The 26686-nt window shown below is 43.5% G+C and overlaps 1 protein-coding gene across 1 annotated transcript in view; it reads left to right on the plus strand.

Moving 5' to 3' along the window:
* NOX4 (NADPH oxidase 4) overlaps positions 1-26686 on the plus strand; it is a 1243038-nt gene that overhangs the window by 1067430 nt on the left and 148922 nt on the right. The window contains exon 15 of the mRNA XM_069639431.1: positions 10054-10162. Coding sequence (XP_069495532.1) covers positions 10054-10162 — 109 coding nt within the window. The remainder of the gene's footprint in view (positions 1-10053; positions 10163-26686) is intronic.

Genomic DNA, 26686 nt, shown 5'->3' on the forward strand with positions numbered 1-26686 from the left:
TGGAGTGTCCATGTCGCTATTGCATCTGATCAGAATTTCTTGGGATGTTCTTTTTGAATCACACAATACCCCCATATAAACCAGACCGTATCCAAAGGGAGCACGTTTGAGGTCCATATGGACAAATATTGTCCATGTGTGGGTTCCAATCACAGCTGTACCTCCAGGTATGTTTCTTTCTTACGCCACATGTTTTACAAAAAGTACGAAAAAACATCATCTCCTTGTAATATGAGTAGTATAAGCAATTTCAGCTAATAGGTCATTCATAACGCAGTGCCACCAAATAGCCATCACTGGAAGTGCACCTCCAGACCCGAGCCATGCAGCAATGGATATGCAAAGTAGATGAAAAGCTCACCATTTTGCACCATGCAGAAAATCGTTATTGAGGTGATATGCCCCGAGGTCGCGGGCCCACGATGTGGCTAAAGGACCGTCGCCCAAGTTAAGGGCCCAAATGAAGCGAGGGTCCCTTAACGAGGGTGGTGGGCCGTTACCCACAGGGTGGGCCCAGCCACTGAGGGGCATATCGCCATCAGCACCCGTCTAGTGGTTTAAAAGAAAGAAAAAGTGATTTCTCTCTGTGAACGGAATGCCTCACGCCGTCCCGTCCTCAAAGAAAAAGTACTATACCAAAATGACCACTTGGGAATTGGAAGGCGGAGCCCCTCTTCCATATCCATGGTGGCAACATGGGGAAAGGAGCTGTGGCAGCAGATCCCTGCCGCTGTAATCAGGTAAGTGGTATGGGGGGGAGAGGGAACAAAACAAAAACGGTGTTGGCGGGGGAAGATGTTGGGCGGGGGAGCCAGCCATCAGGGGTCTTGGAACACAGGCTTTCACTGGTGGCATCAGCCCACGTTCCTAGCCACCTGATTGGCAGGCTCCTCCGACCAGGGTCCTAATTTCTTATAGGACAATTCTATTTTTATATATAACTTTTCCGACCCAAGAGTGACAGCTCCCAAGAATGCAAAAACCAGCCACATACCCATTTCACAATAATTGTGTTGATCAGTGTGACACAGGTTGACATTCGTAATAATGAACCATTTCCACCATCCCCATCAATATTATGGTGGGTTTCAAAATGGTAAAACTAAAACCCTTCTAGCTGAAATGTGAGTTGAAAAGGCCTGGGTCGTTTTTAGCTAATAAGACACTTACAACACAGGACCACCAATTTGCTATCACTGAACGTTCACCTCCAGATCAGAACCATGCAGCAATGCACCTTGGGTAGGCAATGTAGCTGAACAGCTTCCTCGTAAAGAAAATTGTCATTGTGATGTTTTAGACAAAGCTTTACCAATCTTAAAACACATTTACTCTATAAATTCAGTCTGGGGTATATGCGTTTCTGGCCCACATTACTCTCTGCAATGTTTCTTCATTTGAAACTTAAAAATAGGTACAGGAAATTAAAAAGAGTCATCCAGTGGGATAGTCTGACATACCGATGTGTTCTGTTACACATCACAGACACAGAATTAGAGATATTATTAGAATCATAGTGCCACTCAAATGTACGATATTCTATATATGTTTGCAATACAAGGCAACGTTTTAGAAACCCAGTCTAATTAAATGGGAAGCCCACCCTTAAGCCTCTTCTGATTCTACAGAGTGAACCCCATTCGCTAGTGAGTACCACCCAACAAAGCCATCAAAATGTTGGGAAAAAAGCTTCAAAATCAATATCACTTGTCTTTCAAATATATGTGGACATTCGTTGTTCTTAATTGAGGGAGTAGGAAGGAGGGCTACACTACAATTCTCAGTATGCAGTACATGTAGCCCAATTCTTATAAAAGGCACCATTAAGTCAACACCACTCGTATGTCGGAGTCTTTTTTTTGTATTGGATACATTAGTCTCTGTTGTGTCACCTCTGACAAAGTCACATTTCAGGATCCAGAAACAGAGGCAGGTTGTGGGGTTTGCAGCATTCAGGTCAGTGAGGTACAGAAAGTTGACATTTGTGCAGCACCCATTCATCACAGAGATGGTGTAAGGCTGATGTGTGTTGGAGGAAAGATGCTTGGTAGGACATTGGGTGCTGACATCTGGAGCAAGAGTGGGGGGGGCCATCAGAGGTGCTTGGAGAAGAGGTAGCCATAGAGTTGGAGGAAAGCACAGCCCAACACAACTTCAAGTCCTGGAGAGAGACAGCTCCCATGCCCATCCCGCATTTCTCGCAAGATGGCTGCCCCGGATGTGATTCCAGCCAGAGCACCTGTGGCAGCAAAGAAGGACAGACAAAGCTAGAGGTCAACTGTCAGTGGACACAATCAGCAGCACTCTATAGGGGAGCCTATAGTGCATTCACCCCTCCTATTTCGGCCCATATAAAGGTTTTCCAGGGGCCCAGGGTAGAGACACAATTGCACCTTGAGAACAAAGAAAATGAAGGGATGGAAGAATCTCTGTTCTTTACCCCACCACATCCCAGTCATAACCTATAGCTTGATAGGCAGCAATCAAAAAACAGTAAGCATGAACAGTTATTTAAGGTGGCCTGGTCCGCTTCATCCATGCTGTCATCAGAATAATAAGGGTATATATTTAGTTATTAATTTTATTGTTTGTGCATTTGTTAGGTGCTTATACAGCAAGTCAATTCTGTTTCAAAGCACCCATAGGGCAACAGGAGGGGGGGGGGCAAGAACATGCGATTGAAAACAACAAATACAGTGCAAGACAAAGATGAACCTACTATCCCTCGTGAGTATCCAGAACGTGCAAGTGCAGCGAGAAGAGGGAAAGTAGGGGTGGGAGTGGATACAGGGCACAGATCAGTAGCCATAAATAAAATGTACACAGAACAGAAATGTCTGTGTCAATGTGCACCCTGATGCTTGCCGGCTATGGCGCGCTATAAATAAATACATAAATAAAAATACACATACCTCAGCATAGATACTGAACAGAACCCATATTAAACATGAACGGCAAGTCACATATACCAGAGCATATAGTTTGAGCTATGAGTTTAGAAGCTGCAAGTAAAGTATGTCAAAACAGTGGACCTAGGACACAGATTGGGAGCCATGAGGAAGGTACTATATATAGCAATTACCCCTGAGTCCGGGCTGTAAATGCCCCACCAGCTTTAGCCTAGGCGGTGAAGGATCAGGGCCAGTACTGGCCCTGTACGCTCCTGACAAGGGGGTGATAACTGTTCGAATTATGTAGTGCCGTCTGGGATGCAAGTCGTTTTTTATTTCCTTCAAGGGAGACAGGCTCTGCGCTTGTTGTATGAGCCCAATTTCCCATGGAAAAAAAAGATGGTTGCCACTGTAGAAAATGGTCCTTTTTCTATTTTCTATGACAGTGGCCTGACGGAAAGGAGCAGATGTGCCTGGAAGGCCCAGCACACAGTGGGGTAGTGGTGGATAAGTGGGGGTTGAGGGATGTTGTGAGGGCAGGAGTTGGGTTGGTGAGGAGAAGGTGAGTTTGTGAGGCTGAAGGAGGGTTTGGGGGCACCAAACCAATTAGGCAGTACCCGGGGAAGGTCCTCGGAGGGTTGGTAGAATGCGTGCAGGCCACTGGCAGTTTTCACCTACATTTCCAGCCACCTGATTGACTGAGCGCTCTTTCCTGGGTGTGAATATATGAGTTAGCATAAATACCTGACCATAGATTCACCTGGACCTACGTATCATAGATTTGGAACACAGATCAGATGAATACCATTGCTGCACAAGCATTCATCACTTCGGTCTAAGCCCCGCCCCACATGCTCGCACATCTAACCTCACTGCCAATGTTAGAAGATGGCTGAAATTAGCATTTGAAAGGCTCATTGTTAATCCAAGCATGTCTGTTTCTGTTTCCATTTATACTCTTTTCAAATCAAGCTTTGAATACATTTTGCTGACTTTTGCTACAAAACCAACAAAATGAAGCTAAACAAAATAAAATATACTAGTGTACAGGCCCGTGTACACTGGCAAAAGTGCAGGTTTTCATTGACTACATATCCTAAACCTACAGCTCCCTCTGGTGGTGACAACAGGTGCAGCTATGCACATTGCATTGTCTCTATGTATCATAAGGCAACAGCTCCCTCTAGCGGTGACAACAGATGAAGCTACTGCATCGGGGACAAACATACAGGGACAAACATACATCTGGTATTTTATTGTATGGTTAGATTTGAAGGAAAGAAATGAAAAAAACTGCCAAACTGTTTGTGGAGAAAAATTGACCCAGCCCCTAGGTTTCAATTTTGCGAATTATTAGTATTTAGTTAAAAACAAACACAGACGTTGAGTGTCAAGGGTTATAAGGGTTTCCAACTTGTGCTACATAATTAGATCTGTAGATTGATTATTTCAACCTATGCTTGGCAATTTGGTAGATGGAAGGACTATGTCTAGTTAGGAAGTGAGCATACATTTACCCCTCAGCCATCCACGTTTGGAGGATAATTGCTTCTCCAAGCATCCATTTTTCTGATTTGTATTACTGTCAAATGTGAAAACAAAAGCTTCAAAATAAAATGTAAACAAGGCTTTGAGGAGGTAAGAGTTAAAGCATATGCAGGGAACACACCTGATGCTGTATGGGACAAGTACACATAACTCAGCATTGATTTAAAAAAAAAAAGAAAAACGTGTGGCTGTAGAGTGGGAACGAGAAAATGGCATTGCACGAGAAGGGGCTTCACACCTATGCTCGACCAGCATTGTTACAGAGGTCGGGACCAGCATTGCCCCTCAATCGACATGAGGGTCATTACTGAGACATTATGCATCATGCGCCTCTGAAACTGCTTGTGGAGAGATAACTAAAAAGGGCCCCTGCTTCACGAATAAATAACTGTAGAGCCCGTACTACCAATGGCATGTTCTATTTCATGTCTCTATTGGTAAACAAAAGCAGTAAAATCAAATTCAACCTAATAAAAAATACAGGCATTGGCAGAAGTGGGATTCGAATCTTGCTCTCGGAGGCCCAAGTCCTAACGGCTTCACAATCGGTTCTATGTGACCCATCAAATCCGTATCCATCAGAACGTTTTTTTAGTTCTTTTGGTAGATTTTGCCACACATATATGTGGGGGAGACCCCATACACCTCCCCACATCCCCCACCCCCACATTATTTATTACCCCAATTCCCCCCACATATTTGGGCCAACATTTGATCCAAAAAATGGGTTGAAAACAAATTTGAGGGATTCCCCCACGATACAACCTCCCTATCCCTCACAATGGGCTTTCTAAATGTGAAGCGGATAGCAAAGTAGAATAGCGTTAGGACACGCCCCATGCCAATACATGCTCTGCTGGGCTGGGCAGACTGCTCTCCTCCTAGCACCACAACTTCAAGAGAGTGGAGAAGTGCAGCTATTTTCTCTTTAGGCATTTTGACAATGGTAATCAATCAATCAATCAATCAATCAATAAATAAATAAATAAATAAATAAATAAAGCAGATGTCACTTGCAGAGGCAACGTGTCTTATTTGCAGCCAAATGTCAACCCATGTACTGCACCTCTACTCAACTCTGGTTCAAGGTATCAGATGAAGAAAATTGCTTCTATTGTAGATTAGATTTTCTTTGTGGACATCCAGAGAATTCCCCTGCACAGCACACCTTTCTATTTGGAGTGTCCAGGTTGTCAGCCTTTTGTAAAAAACTAATGTATCTGGGGCAATGTGGGAAATGGAGAAGTCTGAAATGAGTTAATGACGTCACTACATGATTGATCATTGAAAAGGACTACCTGACGTATTTTATAGCAATTACGTCCTAGCGTTGACCTTGCCAAGACCCAATCTCCCATCGATTTGATGTGCTGATGAATACTAGACACTAAGGTACAGGTTCTCTAAACGTAGCGCAGAGAATGTGCTCATTTCATTTGCGCTACTTTTGTGTATTCACATATCACCTGAAAAGCAGAGATACGCTGTCCAGCCCGCTTGCATACATTAGTGACGGGAGAGCACTCCAGACACCCAAGTAGGACTGCCTCCCAGCAACCATGCGGTAGGTGGGATCGCATTGCTCAGAGACGGGCCGGTAAAGGGCCTATCCCTGTGATATGCTCAGGGAAAAAAGCATTCTGGGGATGGACCTGCATGTGTGACAGTTGTGGTTTAAACCACGGCTGTCACACTCATAGAACAATGCATGACATTGCACCTCCCACTGTGCCTGTTCCCAACAGGTGCAGAGGGATGAGACTCATTGCTTCGCCTTTATGATTTCGGGATACACTTTTAAATGCCCCTGATTTGAGCAAACGAACAAAGGGGCAGAAAAAGGCATCTGAATAGGCGCATCCTGGATGCGCTCATTCAGATGCTCTTTGAGGATCGGGCTGCTCCAAGCGCATCACATCACTTGTGCCAAAAAAGATATGAGTACATCTTAATTGCGAACATGCTCGGAATAAATGGCGACTCCCTACTTTACCACAATTGCTCGTGCATTTGGGGCAATACGATTTAAATGCATTTTTTAAGACTTTTGAGAGTAATCCAGGAACGCCGAAAAGGACTGGCTCCTTTGCTGCACTCACTTCGTCTATAACACCAGAATTCCTCACAGTACATTTTTTCTTTATTAATAATTGTTTTATAACAAAACACAAGGTGACCATTTGGCCACCTCACAACACGATTCATGGTAAGGTGACAAAAACTGCCCTATTCTAAAAATCGTTCCAACACCAGCAGTCCCCAACCAGCTCTTGACAATTGATGTCTGCACTTACACCTGCACTTGCCACCAGCTGGCCGCACCTTTAGCTGCTCCAGGAGAATGTGCAAGCTGGTAAGCTTGTGCTAGGAGAAGATAGTGAACGGGGTACCTTATAACCAGAGAGGAAAGGCAGATGCAGGAGAATGGGCAAGATGGTAAGCTTGTGCTAGGAGAAGATAGTGAACGGGGTACCTTATAACCAGAGAGGAAAGGCAGATGCAGGAGAATGGGCAAGGTGGTAAGCTTTCACTAGGAGAAGATGGTGAGCAGGGTACCTTATAACCAGAGAGGAAAAGCAGGTGCAGGAGAATGGGCAAGGTGGTAAGCTTTCACTAGGAGAAGATGGTGAACGGGGTACCTTATAACCTGAGAGGAAAGGTAGATGCAGGAGAAGGGGCAAGCTGGTAAGCTTTCACTAGGAGAAGATGGTGAGCAGGGTACCTTATAACCAGAGAGGAAAAGCAGATGCAGGAGAATGGGCAAGCTGGTAAGCTTCCTCCAGGAGAAGACGGTGAACAGGGTACCTTATAACGTGAGAGGAAAGGCAGATGTAGGACAATGGGCAAGCTGGTAAGCTTACGCAAGGAGAAGACGGTGAACAGGGCACCTTATAACCAGAGAGTAAAAGCAGATGTAGGAGAATGGGCAAGGTGGTAAGATTACGCCAGGAGAAGAAGGTGAAGAGGGCACCTTATAACCAGAGAAGAAAGGCAGATGCAGGAGAATGGGCAAGCTGGTAACCTTACGCCAGGAGAAGAAGGCAAACAGGGTACCTTATAACCTGAGAGGAAAGGCAGATGCAGGAGAATGGGCAAGCTGGTAAGCTTACGCCAGGAGAAGAAGGCGAACAGGGTATGTTATAACCTGAGAGGAAAGGCAGATGCAGGAGAATGGGCAAGCTGGTAAGCTTACGCCAGGAGAAGAAGGCGAACAGGGTACCTTATAACCTGAGAGGAAAGGCAGATGCAGGAGAATGGGCAAGCTGGTAAGCTTACGCCAGGAGAAGACAGTGAACAGAGCACCTTATAGCCAGAGAGGAGAGGAAAGGCAGATGTAGGCGAATGGGCAAGCTGGTAAGCTTACGCCAGGAGAAGACAGTGAACAGGGCACCTTATAGCCAGAGAGGAGAGGAAAGGCAGATGTAGGCGAATGGGCAAGCTGGTAAGCTTACGCCAGGAGAAGACAGTGAACAGGGCACCTTATAGCCAGAGAGGAGAGGAAAGGCAGATGCAGGAGAATGGGCAGGCTGGTAAGCTGGCTGGTAAGCTTGCGCAAGGAGAATAAGGTGAACAGGGTACCTTATCCTGAGAGAGAGAAGGTGGAGGCAGGGGTCCACGAACAGTTGGATATTGTGAGTTGGGCTCTATCCACAGAATCAAAGGTAGAGGCCCTGTCCAAGGAGAAAGAGCAAACACCCAAGGAGAGGGCAATGAAAGACTGGGCAGAGGCCCTCACCATGGAGAACGTGAAAGCCTACAACGAGAGTGCAGAGCCAGACAGAACGGACAACGAAGGAAAAAGAGAAAACAAGACCAAAGAATCACATGGAGACTAACCCATGCCAGAGAAGACGTAAACTGGGAACTCACTGAGGACACAGGAAGGTGCCAGCAGTGCCCAGCACACTTGAAGCACCCAACCCACCCTGACAACATGAATCCAGGCCTTGTTGTCTTTTGTAAAGACGTGTCATAGTCTAGTAATTGGCTTCACACATGCGCACATTCGGATTCTAGCATTGTAAAAGTCACATTAGTTCCTAAGCTGCTTTGTGTGAGTGATGTTTCACGCTTTAAATGGCTCCTAGGAGTGAAGCCTGGAAGGCAGATCTGAGGGGTGCAGCCGGGCGCTGCTTGCCATCCCTAGTAACTGAAAGCCGGGAGAAGAGGGAATTGCATACATGTTACATGCTGTGACTTGCCAAGTTCTCCTCCCACCCTTTCAGTCCCAGAAGTGGGGGGGGGGGGTTGGCTGAGGGGGTTACATGTAACATTGCTCGGCTTTATTGTAGTACTCCCTGCATGATGCACTTACTCTCCAAGCAACTCAAGAATAGGCATTTGGTGTAGGGAACTTAATTACAAACAACATTCATTCTACAAGCACCACCATCTTCTGGACCGCTTTCTGTAAACTGAATATTACACGCTCATAATTGCTTGTCTATAAAAAGACAAGTATGCCAATATTTCTGAATACTAATCTGCGTATGGTGAATACTGGGTATTTAGTTACGACTTGCTTGTTTTGTTTTGACCGATATTTCAAAGACAAGGGTGTGTTAAAAATCGAGAGACACATCTTTACATCCATTAGTGAGAAAACTGTATAAGTAATATATGTTATTAACTGCTTACATGTTAGTTATCAGTGTATTTAAGAATTCTATGGCATCATTGTAAATGGTGCAGAGCAGGAAGCACACTGGGATATTACTTTTTTTAATTTATTATCTAAAATCATTAACAAATATATATGCAAGGCAAGATGGCGAGGGAGGCACAAACCCAATGCTTGTGATCCCTCCCAGGCTTTGGATATTTATGGTACCATATACATTTTATAGAGACTGCACACAGTTCAATTTTGTTTTGTTAGTGGAGCAATATAGATTTCAATTACAATACAACCTACACTATGTATGGGATTTTTGTATAGTGTGTTTTCTGTGGCTATCTAAAAGCATATGCCTATATTGATTGTAAACTGTGGGGATCTTCTTCACGTAGGTTGTTACATTGCAATTGGCCTGAATGTGTTGCTTGATTCAAATATTGGAAACATTCAAGGTTCCTTGCGATTAGGCACCTCCCTATGCACTCATGGGTAAAGGTGAAAGGAATGGCTTGTTCTGCTTCCATTTAGTAAAGATGACCCACTGTCAGCCAACCTGGAGGAGACATGCCCTGCTGTAGGGCTGCCTCAAAGGCTACTCCATGGACATCCCTTTTCCAGGGGCACAGGCAGCTGGAAATGGAAGGATTGGGGCCAGAGGTATTTGCTGCAGCTGGACACAGCTTATTTTGCATCTTCTAGATTGAGAGCAGGGAGATGTGGCACCGGGAGCAGGAACTACCAAATAGGTACAATGTATGTCTTACCTAGATTCCCCCTGCTCCCAAGATGTAATCCTCCCTCAGGGACACCATTTCATTTTGGTTGTAAATGTATTATTGTTCAGATTTCTGCAGTTCTCTTACTCGTGGCCCTTGCTATATATATTGCACTCTCTGAGGACCTACAGAATGCATTCATTTTAGTCATAAAATCAGTAATACAATCTCGTTCTAGATTGTTCTATGGTTTAATTGTATTGTTTTCCTCACATTCCAGGAGTTCCTGGGAAAAGTACAAACTCCGGAGACTCTACTTTGTCTGGGTTTGCAGGGACATTGAATCCTTTCGCTGGTTTGCCGATTTACTGTGTATGTTACATAACAAGGTAAGCACACATGGCAATGTTTCAATTTGATTTGGTTAGCAGAAAAATGCCCCGAATTTCCAACATCTACGGTTGCATCATCGACCATAGCAAGGCCTTCGACTTGGTATCACGTAAGAGACCACGGGATAAACTTGCTGCTTGGGGAATCAATCCACAACTACTCTACTTTCTGAAATTATTACAAACAAAAACTATGGTTGCTCTCCGTCTTACTTGTGTCGGAGAATTTATAGGTATATCCCCACAAATCAAGGATTGAAACAGGGGTGCTTATTAGCACCCCTTTATACCCTTAATACTTCGGACATTGCGGAGCACCTTGAAAAAGTAACACATTTCCCTCCGAGGCTTAATGGGGTACCAATTTTGTGGCCTCGATTTGTGGATGATACGATTTTATTTGATCAGACCGCTCTAGGCCTGCAATGTACATTGGACACTTTAGCCGTATATGCCCATGCAAATCAAAACAAAAAAAACTAAAATCATGTGCATAGCTGGGATGCCTAGTAAGCCTCATTTAGCTGGAGGCTGGGCAAATATAATTTTACGGTTGTGGACAGCTGCATTTACTTGCACTTTACGATCAAAGCTAGTCCCAGCAATCTTTTTTACATGGACATCATCACCCTTAAGAGTTGGAAAAAATGGATGGTTATCAAAAGATACATGAGCTGTAGAGGAGGGAACAGCATTGAAGGTCTGCTGACCATATATCACATGGGTGTTGTACCTGCAGTGCTTTACGGACTGCAGGCTCTCTCCGGGAAGCAGATCGAATGGTTGGAAACATTTGAAGCAAAGGTTCTGCGATCGATTATGAACCTGAGCAGTGCAGCTCAGGTCGAAGCACTGAGAGCAGAATGTGGCCTCTGTTCCCTTGTAACCACTTGGATGGTGCAATGCACCACATTATAACTCACACTAAAATATCCATTAACTAACATTAATAAACTCTTGAGCATTATAGCCAGTAACGTTCCTGAAAAATAGGATCAACTGATTTATGCTTGAATTAGAACTTTCGGCTGATCTGTTATTAAAGTCCTTGGATGTAACGAGGGACTTCATATGGGACCATCCGAACAGAGACCATGTTCTAAAACTGAAGGCGAGAGACTGGGAAAAAAGTAACAAACTGGATACATCAGCACAAAAGAAAAGATACAGGACCTTTGCTACACAAGGCTTTTTACCTAGCTCCTGTAGGATATTTTGTGAACATTTGGGGTCTGGCGGTATTTTCTTACTGCCAAAAAAAATAATAAAAATAGTAATTTGGCAATAACTTGTCATTGCATTTAGATTGGGTTTGGCCTTACCTCTTTTCATTGACCACGTCTTGTTACACTATATTAGATAATTTAGTAATATAAACTATTGGTGGTAATTTCTAGTGGTGAGCATAACTTTCCTGTTCTATTTATGGCACCAACATACACAAAACCTTCCTTATTCTTAAAATATTCTTGTGATCTATAGAGAACCTTGGACCTACATTCAGAAACACCACAATTTCACATAGAGCTTCATCAATAACCTGTGGTGTTATCACTGGTTTATCTACATCAGTGAACTATGCTTCCTTAGGCCTCATTACTGATTCATTACTGGTTAATAGACCCCCAGTAATCTATATTTTGTATTAGATTTCACCCAGACACCATGCACTGGGTGAACACACACATACATCTATTTATCACCGCTAATTCTATTATTCCATCTGCATGGGAAACATGACAAATTTACTACCTAAAAATCTCCCTGTGTCATAAAATGTTATTCCAAAGGCACCAAGAAAAGAGAAAAACAAAAACTCTCTACACGTTCTGCTTTTATATTGTGTGTATTAGAAACAATTGCAATTCAAAATAACATCTTACCAATTACATTGTGTTGTTCTCTGTAAAAAAAAAACAAGAAAATAAATAATACAAAAACAGAGCAACATCCACTTTGCAACATTATCATATGACAAATTAAATGCATGGGATTTCTTTTGCTTTGCTATCCTAACTGCCTAGCATTTTTAGAACACATTCGACAAGCAATCGCATAAAAATAACCTCACTTCAAACTTGGCTGCTTACCAAAAGATTTGTGGTTTTCTCCCACAGGCGATTTCCCTCAGAAGAGTGGCCCGGTTGGCAGGCGTTGCCTTCGTAATCTCGGTGTCTAAAGTGTGTGTGGCGAGAACATAGGGTTCTCAAGCCAATCATCCGTCTCTGGAGCCCAGCAAAAGCGCGGTCTGAACTTTTTCTGTCAGACTTTCCCCAGCAGACCTCTGCACCGTCCCATTCTGCCTACATGGCATAACTGCAGATATACTTCCTTCCAATCATATTAGCAGAAAATGTATTCTGTTAACACCCTCATGTCCCAAACAATGGTAGCTTCAGATTATAATAACTGTATCTTTTTTTCGATTTCCTGCTGCCTTCCTGCTTTCTGCATTCAACAGAGCAAGAGAAAAGAAGAGAGAAAAATCCAGCGCATATTTAAAACGAATTTCAAAATATGTTTTTTAACCTCACTTTGTACATGGGACTACATTATAATGTTAATGAGTTAGTGATTAATACTTGTTAATTAAGTCATTCAGTTAGATAAATAATGTAGTCTCCTATGTATGATGCATTTTAAGGAAGAGAAAGGAAAAAAAAATAAATCTGGTGCACTTTTAAACCTGCAGCCTGTCCCCATCTGCATACTCATACATTATGCTAGCAACATAGAACTAGCTATATGTGTATGCCACATTATTGCTGTCAATAGAATGCTATCACATTCAGCGAGGCGCTATACACTTCAAGGCACTATATTTTATACTACATTATCCCTCCTTTTCTGACAATTTGGCAGTGGTCCAAGCCACAATTGGAAGAAACCCAACTTGCGCCCCTTTTTCTTTTTTCATCATAGCAATTCAACAAAACGAATATTCACATTTTTCACAATAAATCACTGTTTAACCACCATAAAATCAAATTTCATCTCAAATGAGTACATATTTCTTCCCCACTGAAGTGTCCATAGTCCAGTGTTATGTTTTTATACATGATGTCAATCATAAAACAATAAAATATAATAAATAATTTAAATAAATAATTAACATAAGAAATTAAAATAATTAATTAAAATAATAAAGATGTGGAACTCCATACTTCCAGGATACATCTGAATTAATGCACCCACAACGCTGCAAGTTTATTGTTCCTCTACTGTTGTCCGCCCCTGAGACATCCCGACCAGCAACATCACATCATCTGGTTCATTTGGGGCATTCTTTCATCCTGGCACTCTTGGATGCTTTTTCCATATGAGTCATCTCTTTTGGCATCCCGGTTACTTTGTCTTCACCTCTACCCGGAGGCAGGCATCACTTGATCTTTATCCCGTGGACTCCAGGACTCCATCGCCTCCCGTGTCTTCCGGTCCTGTGACCTCCGACCTCAAAACACAGGTTAGTGTTCTAAATCAAATAGAAAAGAAACAGATTAAGTATGTAGCACAATAATAATTTCACCTTTTTACCAAAAATAAAATATCTATGTATTCAAAAATATTTCGCCCTTTTTCTTTCACTTTCTGAAATTAAGCACATGTTAGAGAGAAAACAAACATACATAAAGCATCATTGATTATTTAACATATTTCAACTTTGTAAAAATAATTTCTTTAGTTTCAGCCCTCTTTTAATGATCATCACATATAGTCTTCTTATTCACATCTATTTCATTACAACAATCACTTCTATTTTTATTTCTCTGTTATTGGGCCCTATAAATAGACTCATGTGTCTTCTTTCATGTATTTAAGGGACCTGATCTGTTTCTACACGCTCAAGCCTCTTTACCTCATGCTTGGGGTGCCAGGGCTTAATTTGAATAACATGAAAACATTAATCTGTTACCGTTTCACCTTCAGTTTTTAAAATTTTATAAACTACTGGAGATACCTTATCTATAATTTGAAATGGCCCCTGCCAGGCTGCCAGAAATGTAGAATATTTCTGTTTACCTTTTCCAAAATGAAATTTATACACCTGATCCCCCACACTATATTCTTTCACAGATGTCTTTTTATCATAATATGATTTTGCACTGTCAGCAGCCCTTTCTAAATTCCGCTGCACAAAAGCAAATGCATGTTGTAAATGCTTCCTCAGTTCTTCCATATATTCATGAACTGTAGATGCGCTTACAAGTGTCTGCTCATGTGTCCTGTACAACAGGTGTTGTGGCAACACCATCTTCCTACCTGTCAATACATCATGAGGGCTGATACCTGTTGCTTAGGCAGGAGTTGATCTGATTGCCATCAAAACCAGAGGTAAACGTAAATCCCAGCTGGAACCTGCCTCTGCTACAAACTTCTTTAATATATCCACAACAGACCTATTACAGCGTTCAATTCCACCAGAAGAGGCGGGTCTATATGCAACATGTAGTTTTCTTTTCACTTCCAGTATCTGCCACAGCTTACTCATTAAAGCGCTTGTGAAATGACTTCCTCTCTCTGATTCTATTCTTTGTGGTAACCCAAATCTGGAAAATATATGATTTACCAGTAATGTAGCTGCTGTTTGCGCACTACAATCTGGTGCACGAGTACACTCTATCCATTTTGACATTAAACAAACCACACTCAAAATATAACAGTTCTCCCTGCTCGACCTTTTTACAGGCCCTACATAGTCTATTTGCAAATCTGACCACGGAAGAGTTAAGCCTCTTTTCATTAATGGAGCTCTATGCATTGGTGAATCAGGTTTAAATTGGGCACATACTAGACATCCCCTAGTATATAATTTCACATCTTGGGACATATGTGGCCAGTAAGCATAATCTTTCAGTATCTCTAATGTTTTTTGTGAACTTCTGTGTCCTGCAGTTATTGCATCATGTGCATGGTGTAGCATTAGCCCTCTGAATGAAAGGGGTACCACCCACTGTATTTGTCCTGTTATGCACTCTATAATCATGAGTCCATCCTGTAGTCTAATTCGTTTTTTATTCTTTAATAGCACCCTCAACTCTTCTTTTCCCACACAATCATTTTCTGTTAAAGGGTTTTGTTCAGGGTATATCAAATAATTATAATAGATTCCCAAAATTGGATCATCTTTTTGTGCCTTAATCAGATCTTGATTTGGTGTATCATAACTCCATTGCACCACTGGTTGGTCTACCTCCTTTGGCGCTTTAGAGCGTGTCACTGTATCAATTTGTATTTCACCACGTAAATGTTCAATAGGTAGCAACTCTCCCATCACAGCCCCAATTTTAGCTAAATGATCTGCCTTATCATTTCCCTCCTTATCCTCTCCTGGAGTTTTTAAATGTCCACAAATTTTTCTCCAGTATATTGTCAAATAATTCTCTGACACCAATTTGTCTATGGCTTGTATGATTTTTCAATTTTTAAGGGGCTTTTCATCGTATGTAATTATGCCTCTTGCTTTCCAGCCAGGCAAATATTCCACAAAGCTATTTCGTGCATAATCAGAATCAGTCACCAGGACAATTTCACTAAATTTATTATCAACTGCAGTAGTAATTGCTTTATAAATGGCTGCCAATTCCGCTACTTGACTGCTCCTAGCCCCAATTCTCATCCCTGTACTGGGAATGCCTTCACATTTCAACCAGACATTTCCTATTCCTGACACCATTTGTTTATTACAGTCATTTTCAATGTGAAAAGCACAACTTTATTCGATACATGTTCAGCTGCACAGTCCTGTAGATCTGCCAAACCTTGAGCAACTGGGCTCTTTTTATTTTGGCCATATCTCACTTATACAGGAAAGCCTTGCAATGTCAGTGTCCATGAAGTGATTCTGGACTGTGCTAGGTTACCTTACCTAATTCTTTTACTCTCTAAAAACTGCAAAGGTTGATGATTTGTCTCAATAATTACCTTTTCTCCCTGAACAATGGGGCGGAAATGCTTTAGCGCCCACACAGTGGTCAAAAGGCCCTTTTCACATTGACTGAATTTCATTTCAACTTGGGAAAATGCCTTACTTCCATAAGTAATGGTTTTGTGATTCAAATTATGTTTTTGTGATAACACTGCTGACACACAATGTTCAGAGAAACCTATTTCCATAAAGAAATCCCTATCCTTTATGGGGTATGCTAAACATGGTGCCTTTACAAGACATTCCTTTAATTTAGCCACTGCCTCAGACTGCTCTTTTTTCCATTTCCAGGGTGTATTCAGCTTTAGTAGTTTATTCAATGGTTGAGTAATTTCAGCATAATTTTCAATAAACTTTCTGTTATAGCCCGTCATTCCTCATAAACTTTTTAATCCTTTCACACTTTTAGGATCTTTTAGCTTTTGTATGGCTTCTATCTTCTTCTTTGTGGGTTTAGTCCATGTTCAGTTACTTCATGGGCTAGAAAATGCAATTTTTCTTGCACCATTGTGCTTTTTGTAAAGATACTTTGGCACCTGCCTTTTGCAATTGGCCAAGAACATGTCTTATTTCATCAAAATGGCTTTTCAAGCTTTCATTTTTTATCAGGACATCATCCACGTAAACTATGGTTCCTCTTTCCGCTGCATCAGGCATAGCATTTCTCAAAAATATTCCAAATTCACTCCCACTATTGACATACCCGAATGGAACTCTAACCCATGCGTATTGGGTCTTATCAAATTAAAATGAAAATAAATTCTGAATCTCTTCTGCCAATGGCACGCACCAATATCCAGATGTGAGATCTAGTGTAGTAAACATTTTTGAGCCATGCACCAGAGCCAGGCCTTGATCAATGAATCGCAATGGCCATCTGGATACTGGCACTCTTTTATTTAATTCTCTCAAATCTGCACATAGACGCCATTGACCATTTGGCTTTAACACACCTAAAATAGGTGTGTTGGATATGCTATGAATAGGCCTGATAATTCCCTGAGACTCTAAATTCATAATTATTTCTGCTAGTGACTCTAGACATGCCAGTGGTAATCTATACTGGCGCACAAATACTGGGCTTCTACTACACTCTTCCGGTAGTGTGGCAACATGTACATTAGTTAGGCCGCAATCGTAAGCATCTTTAGCAAAGACATCTTTAAACTCCATAAATATTTTTCTCAATTCATTTTTATCTTCATCGCTATCGCATGATTCTGCTGATAAAATCTGCTCTCTACCATTTTTGAAAATCCTGGGTAATCTTCCAGTGGAGGAATCTCTGTGCTTTCTTCTAACTGTGTGGCTGTGTCTCTCTGTAAAGCTGCCACTTTTAAATATTTTGGTATATCAGCTTCCACTTCAATGTGCTGATTTTCTGTTTAATTTTCATTTAAGTCAAATACTATATAATCCTTTTGATGACAGCACACTGTCTCATTTGAAACATAAGGGTACACAGATTGAATTTGAAAGATTCCTTTGGGCTGAGAATACAGGTATTCTGGCAACACACCCCTGGCATCTACATACCTTACAGGGATATTTCCAATCACCATGTTATTTAGATCTGCAGTATAATGTGATTTTGTATGGCCATTCCTAATGAAGAATTTCCTCTAAATGAATATCTTTACACCCTTTATTATTCACCATAATTTTCACAGACCCTTTACCAACATTTATCAATGGAATGTATTCATAGTCCAGGCCTTGCTGTTTGATGGATTCATTCAAGCACACAAATGTATCAGGATCCTTCATCTGTTGTCCATTTTTGCATTTTAGTTTTATGGTAACCTGCTTGGTGAATGCAGGAATAATAGCATTCTTCCTCAGCTGTAATTCAATTGCATATGGGACCAGCTGTCCGCAATGATAAGCCCTTCTTTTGTCTTCAAATTCAGGTGCCGGCCCACCTAGCCGTGACCATATTTTTTGATGAGGAAAATCTAACACCATACACATTCTGTGCATGATATCATTGCCCATGTAAAAGTCATTTTGTGTCTTACTCACTATGCACACATTATGGTGAATTGTTTTCTGTCCAATACTAATCTTCAGCATGCATCTGCCCGCAATTCGGTTTTCAAAGTCTGGACTGTCCAAACCAGAGACATATTGGTTTTTAATTCTAAATTTTGGGATCTCCTCCCTCTCCATTATTTTTTGCAGTACTTTCTCATTAATAAAGCTTCTTTCCTGTTCAAGTGCTAAGGTGGCTTTTATTATTTTATAATAGTCATTTATACCAAAGTGAACCCATGGTTGCTCATCTTCGATGTGTATTTCAGCAAGAGTAGTAATGTGTTTTTCTGTGTCTGTTTTAGGAGTAGTATTCTGTTTGCATGTCTTCTATGTTTAAATAAAAACATAATTTTTGCTCATCTATTGAAGTTTGCCATATTTTCCTAGGGTCTAAATATATTTGTACAGATTGTTTCTCATTTTCACTTTGCATTTTATCTTGACACATCAAGATAACAGTGACACTAGGTATACAGCTATTCTGGAGATATACCTCCACTGCATCATTTGTTTTGGCAACAATGTGACATTCATTTATATTGCTGTTTTGTGATTTTAGTTTCTTAGGTCTCAATGGTTTTTTGGTTAAGGACCACAGTACTCCATTCACCCCATCTATGAGAGGAGACAATCTTTTCAGGCAATCTGTCCCCATCAGAAATGGAATTTCACAAATAGATGTGAACAATACCTCCTGTTTCATTCTGTGTTTTCCTATCTTTATGTCAACGTCGGTAACGCCTATAATAGGCACCTCCTCTCCGTTAAAATTATGCACTGGACCTTCATTTTGCCTCACTGTGATCTGATTCTGTGGGGATCTCCCTTCATTGATAGTCTTTACCAATTCTTTGGACATAATTGTGGCCTGAGCGCCAGTGTCAATCATTGCAAATATATTGCATTTCTCTTCTAGAGTGATGAGAACATAATACTTGTCTTTAACTTCCACTAATACACATAAGAAGTGCACATTCTTACTGATTTCAGGACTCACCTTTTTCAGGCCTTTTTCACTTTTGGCTAAGCACATTGGTAAATGGAAAGACATTTTTCCCTCCTTTCTGTCCATTTCTGTGTGAGAGACTTTATTCATTTCCCCATGTTCAGAAGTTTTTTGGAGTGTGACCACTGGTCGCCCATCCATCCAGGTATCATCAGAGGTCACATTACAATCCTCCAACTAAACATGTGTAACAACATCACTTGTCAATTTGTCATTGTCTAACTCTGTGCATTTGTGATCATTTAGTATGGTACCAGCCTTTTAACTTCTTCAAAAATATGTGGCTCAAAGAATTCTTCAGGTGATTGACCTGTACCCTCCTTTTGAGTACTTCTTTTTTCTGCCTGTGTTTGGTTATTGTTTTGATTGCCCAGGGAAGGAGTTATAACATCTCACTTACTACCTGTTCACTGGTATTCCCCATACATGAGTCATTTTTCTTAAATCTGTCTCTTTGTTCTTTTGGAATTTCAGGTTTTCCTGTTTCATTTGTACACATCTCCAACGTTTGATTTAGCTCTAGATTAAACAGAAATTCTTTCATAAAGGTATTTGCACTTTCTGTCACATGCTCATTTGCTGGTACTTTCATTTTTAAATCATTAAGAATCTCAGAGTCATTATGGAAAATCACATCAGAGCAATCTGTTTTCTTGGCACTGCAGGTATCATAAGTACTTAGTCACTTATCAGAAACCACTCGGTCGTTGCTATGGCCTTCTGCCCCCTCCTTTGATGACTGTTGTTGTGCTGTACAGAGCTTTTCTATTTGCTTAGCCAACATTTTCACTTGGGCCTCGAGACACTGGAATCTTTCCATCTCTCGAGAATCCTCTCTTTGTGGTCTAGGTCGATATTGATTGTTTTCCCCCTGATTGAATCTATTCTGATATCTCTCAGGAGAATGATTTCTATTGGGATTGCTTCTGAACTCTTAATTCATATGTGGAGGGGAGTGAGGTGCACCCATCCTTTGATTGTAGTGCCGTGGTGGTGAATCATTGAATTGACGTGGATCGTAATTCATATTCTGCCTCATGTCCTGTCTCTCATGCTGTGGGTACTGACCCCTATGTTGATTCCCATTATCAGTAAATTGATCCACATATCGGGGTCTATCCTGATTACCATATATCATGGTGCTGGGATCAAATTTGCTCAGTGTCCCCAATGTCTGGTAGGGACCATTATTTCTTTGATCCTGACTTTGTCTCTGATTATTATTCATACCTAACATATCAGGCCGATAGCCTGCCCGGGACCTATCTCCTAAATACCTAGGGCTGATGTAGCTCTCCCTATTACTAGGATCATGTGATTGAAACATTGGTGCAGGAAGTTACGACCTTTGTTGATTACCCCTTCGTTCAGGTGTCAAATTATTTTTACCTGGACTTTGAGCAGACTAAAGGGACATTTTGGCTGACCTGATTTCCATCACTGTTGCTGAGGGTTCTTTAGATTTTGGTCTAGTGTCTTTCCTTTTATCATTTTCTCTACCCTGACAATAGAGTACCTCATATAGTTTTGTGCTTTGGTGTACAATCCATTCAAGTGATTTGTCACGGTCAAATTCACGGACCAACTGTGATATGATGTCTTTCTGTAGCCCATAGAAATAGGCAGTTTTAAACTCATTAGAATTGGGGTCAAACGATACATCAAAGTGAGAAAAAGCTCTTTTTAAGTCTTGTAAAAATTGGCGAGGTGATGTATTAGGCCCAGCAGCAATCATGTAAGCAACTTTCTTTGCCTCCTGTAATGACTGGAAAGGAGAAAAATGATGTCTAATCTCTTTTTCAAACTCAGCCCATGTCATATTCTGCTGTTCATTTAATCCCCTTATGATTCTGGCTGTGGGAGCATCTAGAGTTAAATGAAAATACTGTCTGTATTGTTCCTTAGGTATCTGGAGGGCTTTAAATATGCAATGCACTGCTTCTAAGTGATCCTCTCTGCAGCATTCCCCCCCTTTTTTAAATGGTTTGATCAGAGCTTTGATGATTTCATTATCTTTATGGGGCTACTTGTTGCAATGCACGGAATTGCACTACTTGGTGATTCAACCCTGGTTTCAGGTGTATAGGATTGGTGGCGGCCCCCAATGGGTGTATCAAATCCCCCAAGGGCGCTACAACCAAGTTCAGTCACCGGCCCACTCACTGGGGCACTAGCTCTTTGGGTAGAAATAGGATTCACCTCAACTCCATTGAATGTGTTGCCCTGCCGTCCATCCTGGGACCTGGAAATGCACATTTGCTGTTCCAAATCTTTACACTTCTTAAGGAGCCTGTCTGCCTCTTTTTGCAAATAGTTGTTTTAATCACTCATTTTATTAATTACCGGCTGCATATCGCACATTTGCATTTGGCATTCATTGAATTCTTTGTTTCTCTTGTCTCTTTCTTGAAATATTTTAACCATTTCCTGTTCAACATTTTGAAGATCACTTTCTTTTTCACAATGTTCTTTTTGTAAAATCTGCATTTCCAAAACAACCTCATCTTTGTCTTGTCTAATATGGTCTACCAACGCTTTTAAATGTACCACTTCTTGTTCACTATCCTCAAACTGTTTCTTGCTTTTAGACAATGGAGTATAAAGATCCCTACATTTTAACTGCATGTCTTTTTGACATACCTCCAGTTCTGCTTTTAACATTTCCTCCTTTTTACTTGCCCCATCTAGATCAGCTTTTAACCGGTTAACCATCTTAGTATCATTTACTTGCATTCGCAGGGACCTATTCAAAATAAACCATGTCTTGGCGCATAGCCGTATCAGACAATCTTTCTCTGCATCTCTGCATATTTATCAGCTGCATTTAATAATCTCAGAAGGCAGACCTGAATTATGCTGCTTCTGCAAAAATGCTGTCTAGTGGTTCTTTCTGTACTTCACCATAAATGCAGTCATGCTATTCTGTGGCATTATTTGATGACCATGTCCCATGTGCATATAACTTTGCCTCCAGATATTGCACTAGTTCTGAGAATGTGGCTTCTATTTGAGACATTCTAAAATTCACTCTTACAGGGTAATTCACGGAAATTTGCACAAAAGTGGTGCAGCGTATTCATGGATTTTAGCCTCCAAAACCAGCCATGGCGCAGAGTGGCACAGCGACCCTGCAGCAGCGCCAGTTACACCCCCAAGAACGCCCTTGCGCAAGGAAAAGGCATCAAAATCCCCAATCCAGCGCAAAGGTCTGCGACAACCCAAAACCAGTTTACCGGACTGCCAAACAGCAAACGCCAAGCGGGGAACATGTATTATGGGTTCCGCGGTAACTTCCACACGCGAAAGGGCCTGTGTGAGCGGGTACGTGTATAACTGGAGTTCGCGTGAAGTTACACACGCGATTGGCCTGGGTACGTGTATTTCAGGGGTGCGTGGGAAGTGTTACACGTGATTGGGCTGGGTATGTGTATTTCAGGGGTGCGCGGGAAGTTCTACACGCGATCGGCCTGGGGGAGCGGTGTACATGTATTCCAGGGGTGCGTGGGATGTTTCACATGCGATTGGGCTGGGTACGTGTATTTCAGGGTTGCGCGGGAAGTCTTACATGCAATCGGGCCTGGGGGAGCGGTGTACGTGTATTCCAGGGGTGCGTGTGTGTTTTCACACGCGATTGGGCTGGGTACGTGTATTTCAGGGGTGCGCGGGAATCTTGACACGCGATCAGGCCTGGGGGAGCAGTGTACGTGTATTCCAGGGGTGCTCAGGAAGTTCTACACGCGATTGGCCTGGGTACGTGTATTTCAGGGGTGCGCGTGTGTTTTCACACACGACTGGACTGTGTACGTGTATTTCAGGGGTGCGTGGGTGTTTTCACACGCGATTTGCCTGTGTACGTGTATTTCCGGGGTGTGCGGGTGTTTTCACACGCGACTGGGCTGGGTACGTGTATTTCAGGGGTGCGCGTGTGTTTTCACACGCGACTGGCCTGGGTACATGTATCTCAGGGGTGCGCGTGTGTTTTCCACGCGATTAGGCTGGGTACGTGTATTTCAGGGGTGCGCGGGAATCTTCACACGCGATCGGGTCTGGAGGAGCAGTGTACGTGTATTCCAGGGGTGCGCGGGAAGTTCTACACGCGATTGGCCTGGGTATGTGTATTTCAGGGGTGCGTGTGTGTTTTCACACGCGACTGGCCTGTGTACGTGTATTTCAGGGGTGCGCGGGTGTTTTCACATGCGATTTGCCTGTGTATGTGTATTTCCGGGGATGCGCGGGTGTTTTCACACGCGACTGGGCTGGGTACATGTATTTCAGGGGTGCGCGTGTGTTTTCACACGCGACTGGCCTGGGTACATGTATTTCAGGGGTGCGTGGGTGTTTTCACACACGATTTGCCTGGGTACCAGGGGTGTGCGGGTGTATTCACACGCGATTGGCCTGGGTATGTGTATTTCAGGGGTGTGCGGGAAGTTTTACACGCAATTTCAGAAGGGTATGTGTATTTCGGGGGTGCCGGGGAGTCCTACATGTGATTTTGCAGTGTGGGTCCTACTAGGTGTTGCCTGTACACCCTCCACGGCCCCTGCAGGCAGCCCACACCACAGGGGACTACCCTGCATCCCTGGTCATGTCCCGCAGGCAGCCCACCCAAAATGGACATGCCCCCCAGCAAAGGCACATGTCTACTTGCACTACTGATCACCAACTCATGTCCCCTTGCACAACCAACCCCCTGCATTGCGGGGCACCTGCCAGCAGGCCTCCACTCATGTCTCCCTGCACCCGCACCTCCCAGCATTGCGGGGCACCTGCCAGCAGGCCCCCAGTCATGTCCCACTCATGTCCCCCTGCACTCCCACCCCCCAGCATTGCGGGGCACCTGCCAGCAGGCCCTGACACATGTCCCCCAGCCAACACATCATTCCAATCTAGATCCCTGGCCCTTATGGGCAGCCTCCACATGCCAAACACCCACCCAAGTATTGCATCCACCCACTTAGAAATGCCAATTACATGATACAACCCCAATGGCAAGTATGTAAATGAACACATGTCCCTCACATACACACAATGTGTGTAAGTGAATGTGAAAACCCATATCATGATATGCATGAAACCAATGAGATGATACTACACATTGAAGTTTGATGAAAAAAATGTATTAAAAGCAACATAAATGGAATTAAAAATAAACAAACGACAATGGGAATCAAAAACCAAAAGCAGCATGTCCGTAAAATATTGAAAAACCACAAATCATAATCCAAAGGAAAGGTGTCCAAAGTCACGGTTCAAAAAAGTAAATCCAAGGGAAGAACAAAACCGAAAACCATTGCAACAAGGGTAAATCCAAAAAAAAAAAAACTAAAATCCTACAGTCAACTATATACAGATAAACAATCCAGGGTCCATGATCCCAACTGAAGAAATGAAACCTATCTGAAAATACTACCTAATAAAAACACTATATACAAAAATGTGGTCCATTGTCCAAAAGGTCCAAAATAATTAAAAAAGCAAAGGAAACCTAACACTAACTACATAACTATTTACAAGGACAGCGGGCAAGTCCGACGGCTCACTGGTTGTTGTCATGGGCCAGGGCATCATCAAACTCCTGTTCAATGGCTTGGAGGCAGGCATGTTCCCTGTCCCCGAGGTCTCGCAGGGATAATGCAGTGTCCAGCTCCAACTCCCTGGAAGACCCTCGAGGCACTCAGCCCGCCTCAGCACCCTCCGTATGGAGTTTTCCGCCCTGACCATTGTGAGCCATTCCTCCTCTGCCCGCTGCCACTCCGCACCTATCTGCTGGCCCAACCGCTCCCACACGGAAGCCACTCCCATTCCAGGGTTCTCCTGCCCTCCGGCCGATGCCTGCACCTCTGATGTTGATGGCCCTGAGCCATGATGCCTCCCACGTCGAGCCTGCCGCTGCCTCCGACGCAACTGCCTGTGCCAGCACGACGGCATCCAGGCTGATGGAATCCACGGGCGCCGTCGTGCACGTGCCCTGCCTGATGATGCTGTCACATCCTCCATCTGCTGGGGTCCAGTTGCTGGTGTGTCCACCCCTGCTGGACTTCCGACTCCCGACTGTGGCAGGGATGGGATCCCCACCGAGGTGGCTGCATTGGTCGGGGCAGGTCCACAGGGGGCCCTGGTGGCATCTGGGCCGGAAGACGGCATGGAGAACGACTGGCGCATAGCCTCCACAGAGGGGGAGAGGGTCACCAGAGCGCCCGACACATGTACGAGACCCCCGACCATGACCGCTCCCAACTGGGCCACGTTGGTGCTCACCTCATCACGAATGACACCCGTGCGCAACGCGACACCAATCAGGACCTTCTCCATACGGCCAGAGGTCCCCTCGTCCGCAGGTGGAGGGGAGTCAGATGACATGGACATCCCCCCTACCTGTGGACGGGCCTGGGATGGGGCATCCCTGCTGGTGCATGGTGGTGCAGTCACAGTGTCAGGGACAGTGACATGCACAGGCACCTCCATGGCGACCTGTGCTGCCTCCTGCCCCTGAACTGCACCACTTGCACCAGCAGGGATGCCCCCACCAGGCCCCATGTGCGGCTCAGTAGCGGCCTCCTCTTCCTCTGTGGAAACCACCAACCTGGATGGCTCCACACCGTCTTGCGCCGTTGCAAGCCCCTGTGGGGGCTCACCCATCCCTTCCACTGCAGCCGTGGGGGCATCCCCGCCGCTTTGCTCCACAGCGCCGTCTCCGCCCTCTTCTTCACTTTGTGCTGTGTACAGGGAGACATAGAACACAAGCATCAGGGTACTGTACAATGGTCCCCTAGACAGGAAGCAATAGCATATGAGTGGCACTGTCAGAGATCACTTCCATCATGTCCCTCCACAACACATGGGTCAGTGCAAGCAAAACACATGCAATAACAGGCATGGCACATGCTATGGACATAAGCAAACATGTCCAAGGGACTCTTGAAACATACAATGTTGTTTTTGAACTCACATGCATCATGGGTCATGCCTATCACATTCACACGCTTCACCGTACTTTCATCCATCTGGACTCGTACACCCCAGACACAGTGGATGCAAGGATAGCTAGGCTGCATCAGTGAATCAGAACATTGACACAAAGTCACAAACACGCAGGTCAGACACACAGACATGGACACCATACATGTACATGGCATCATCGCCCATCCCTCGCCCCCACCCATGTCCAGGAACAGAGACTGGCATGCTCTCATGTGTCCATTCCGCATAGGGCTCCCCATGTAGCATTTAAACACATACACCAACCGTGTGCTTCACACATTACTGGTCTCACATGCATGACCATGATGTCCCTGCACACACACACGCGTACATGGCCTATGTCACACATACAGGCAAGTATCAGACAACCAGCAAACTGCAACATGCCCTGTCTCACACAGAAATGCTTGGCCACTTACCGCTCGACTCCAGACGGGTCTGCCTCTCAAGGACCTGGACGTGGAGTGCTGGGGATATGCGTTCCAGGACCCTCATCTGAACTTCCGACAAGTGGCCCCGGCACACCTTAGCATCCGCTGCCTTCAAGAGGCGCTGGGCCTTGTTGAGGGTC

The sequence above is a fragment of the Ambystoma mexicanum genome, chromosome 7q (assembly GCF_040938575.1).
Source record: "Ambystoma mexicanum isolate Mex_15411 chromosome 7q, UKY_AmexF1_1, whole genome shotgun sequence".
Classification (NCBI taxonomy): Eukaryota; Metazoa; Chordata; class Amphibia; order Caudata; family Ambystomatidae; genus Ambystoma; species Ambystoma mexicanum.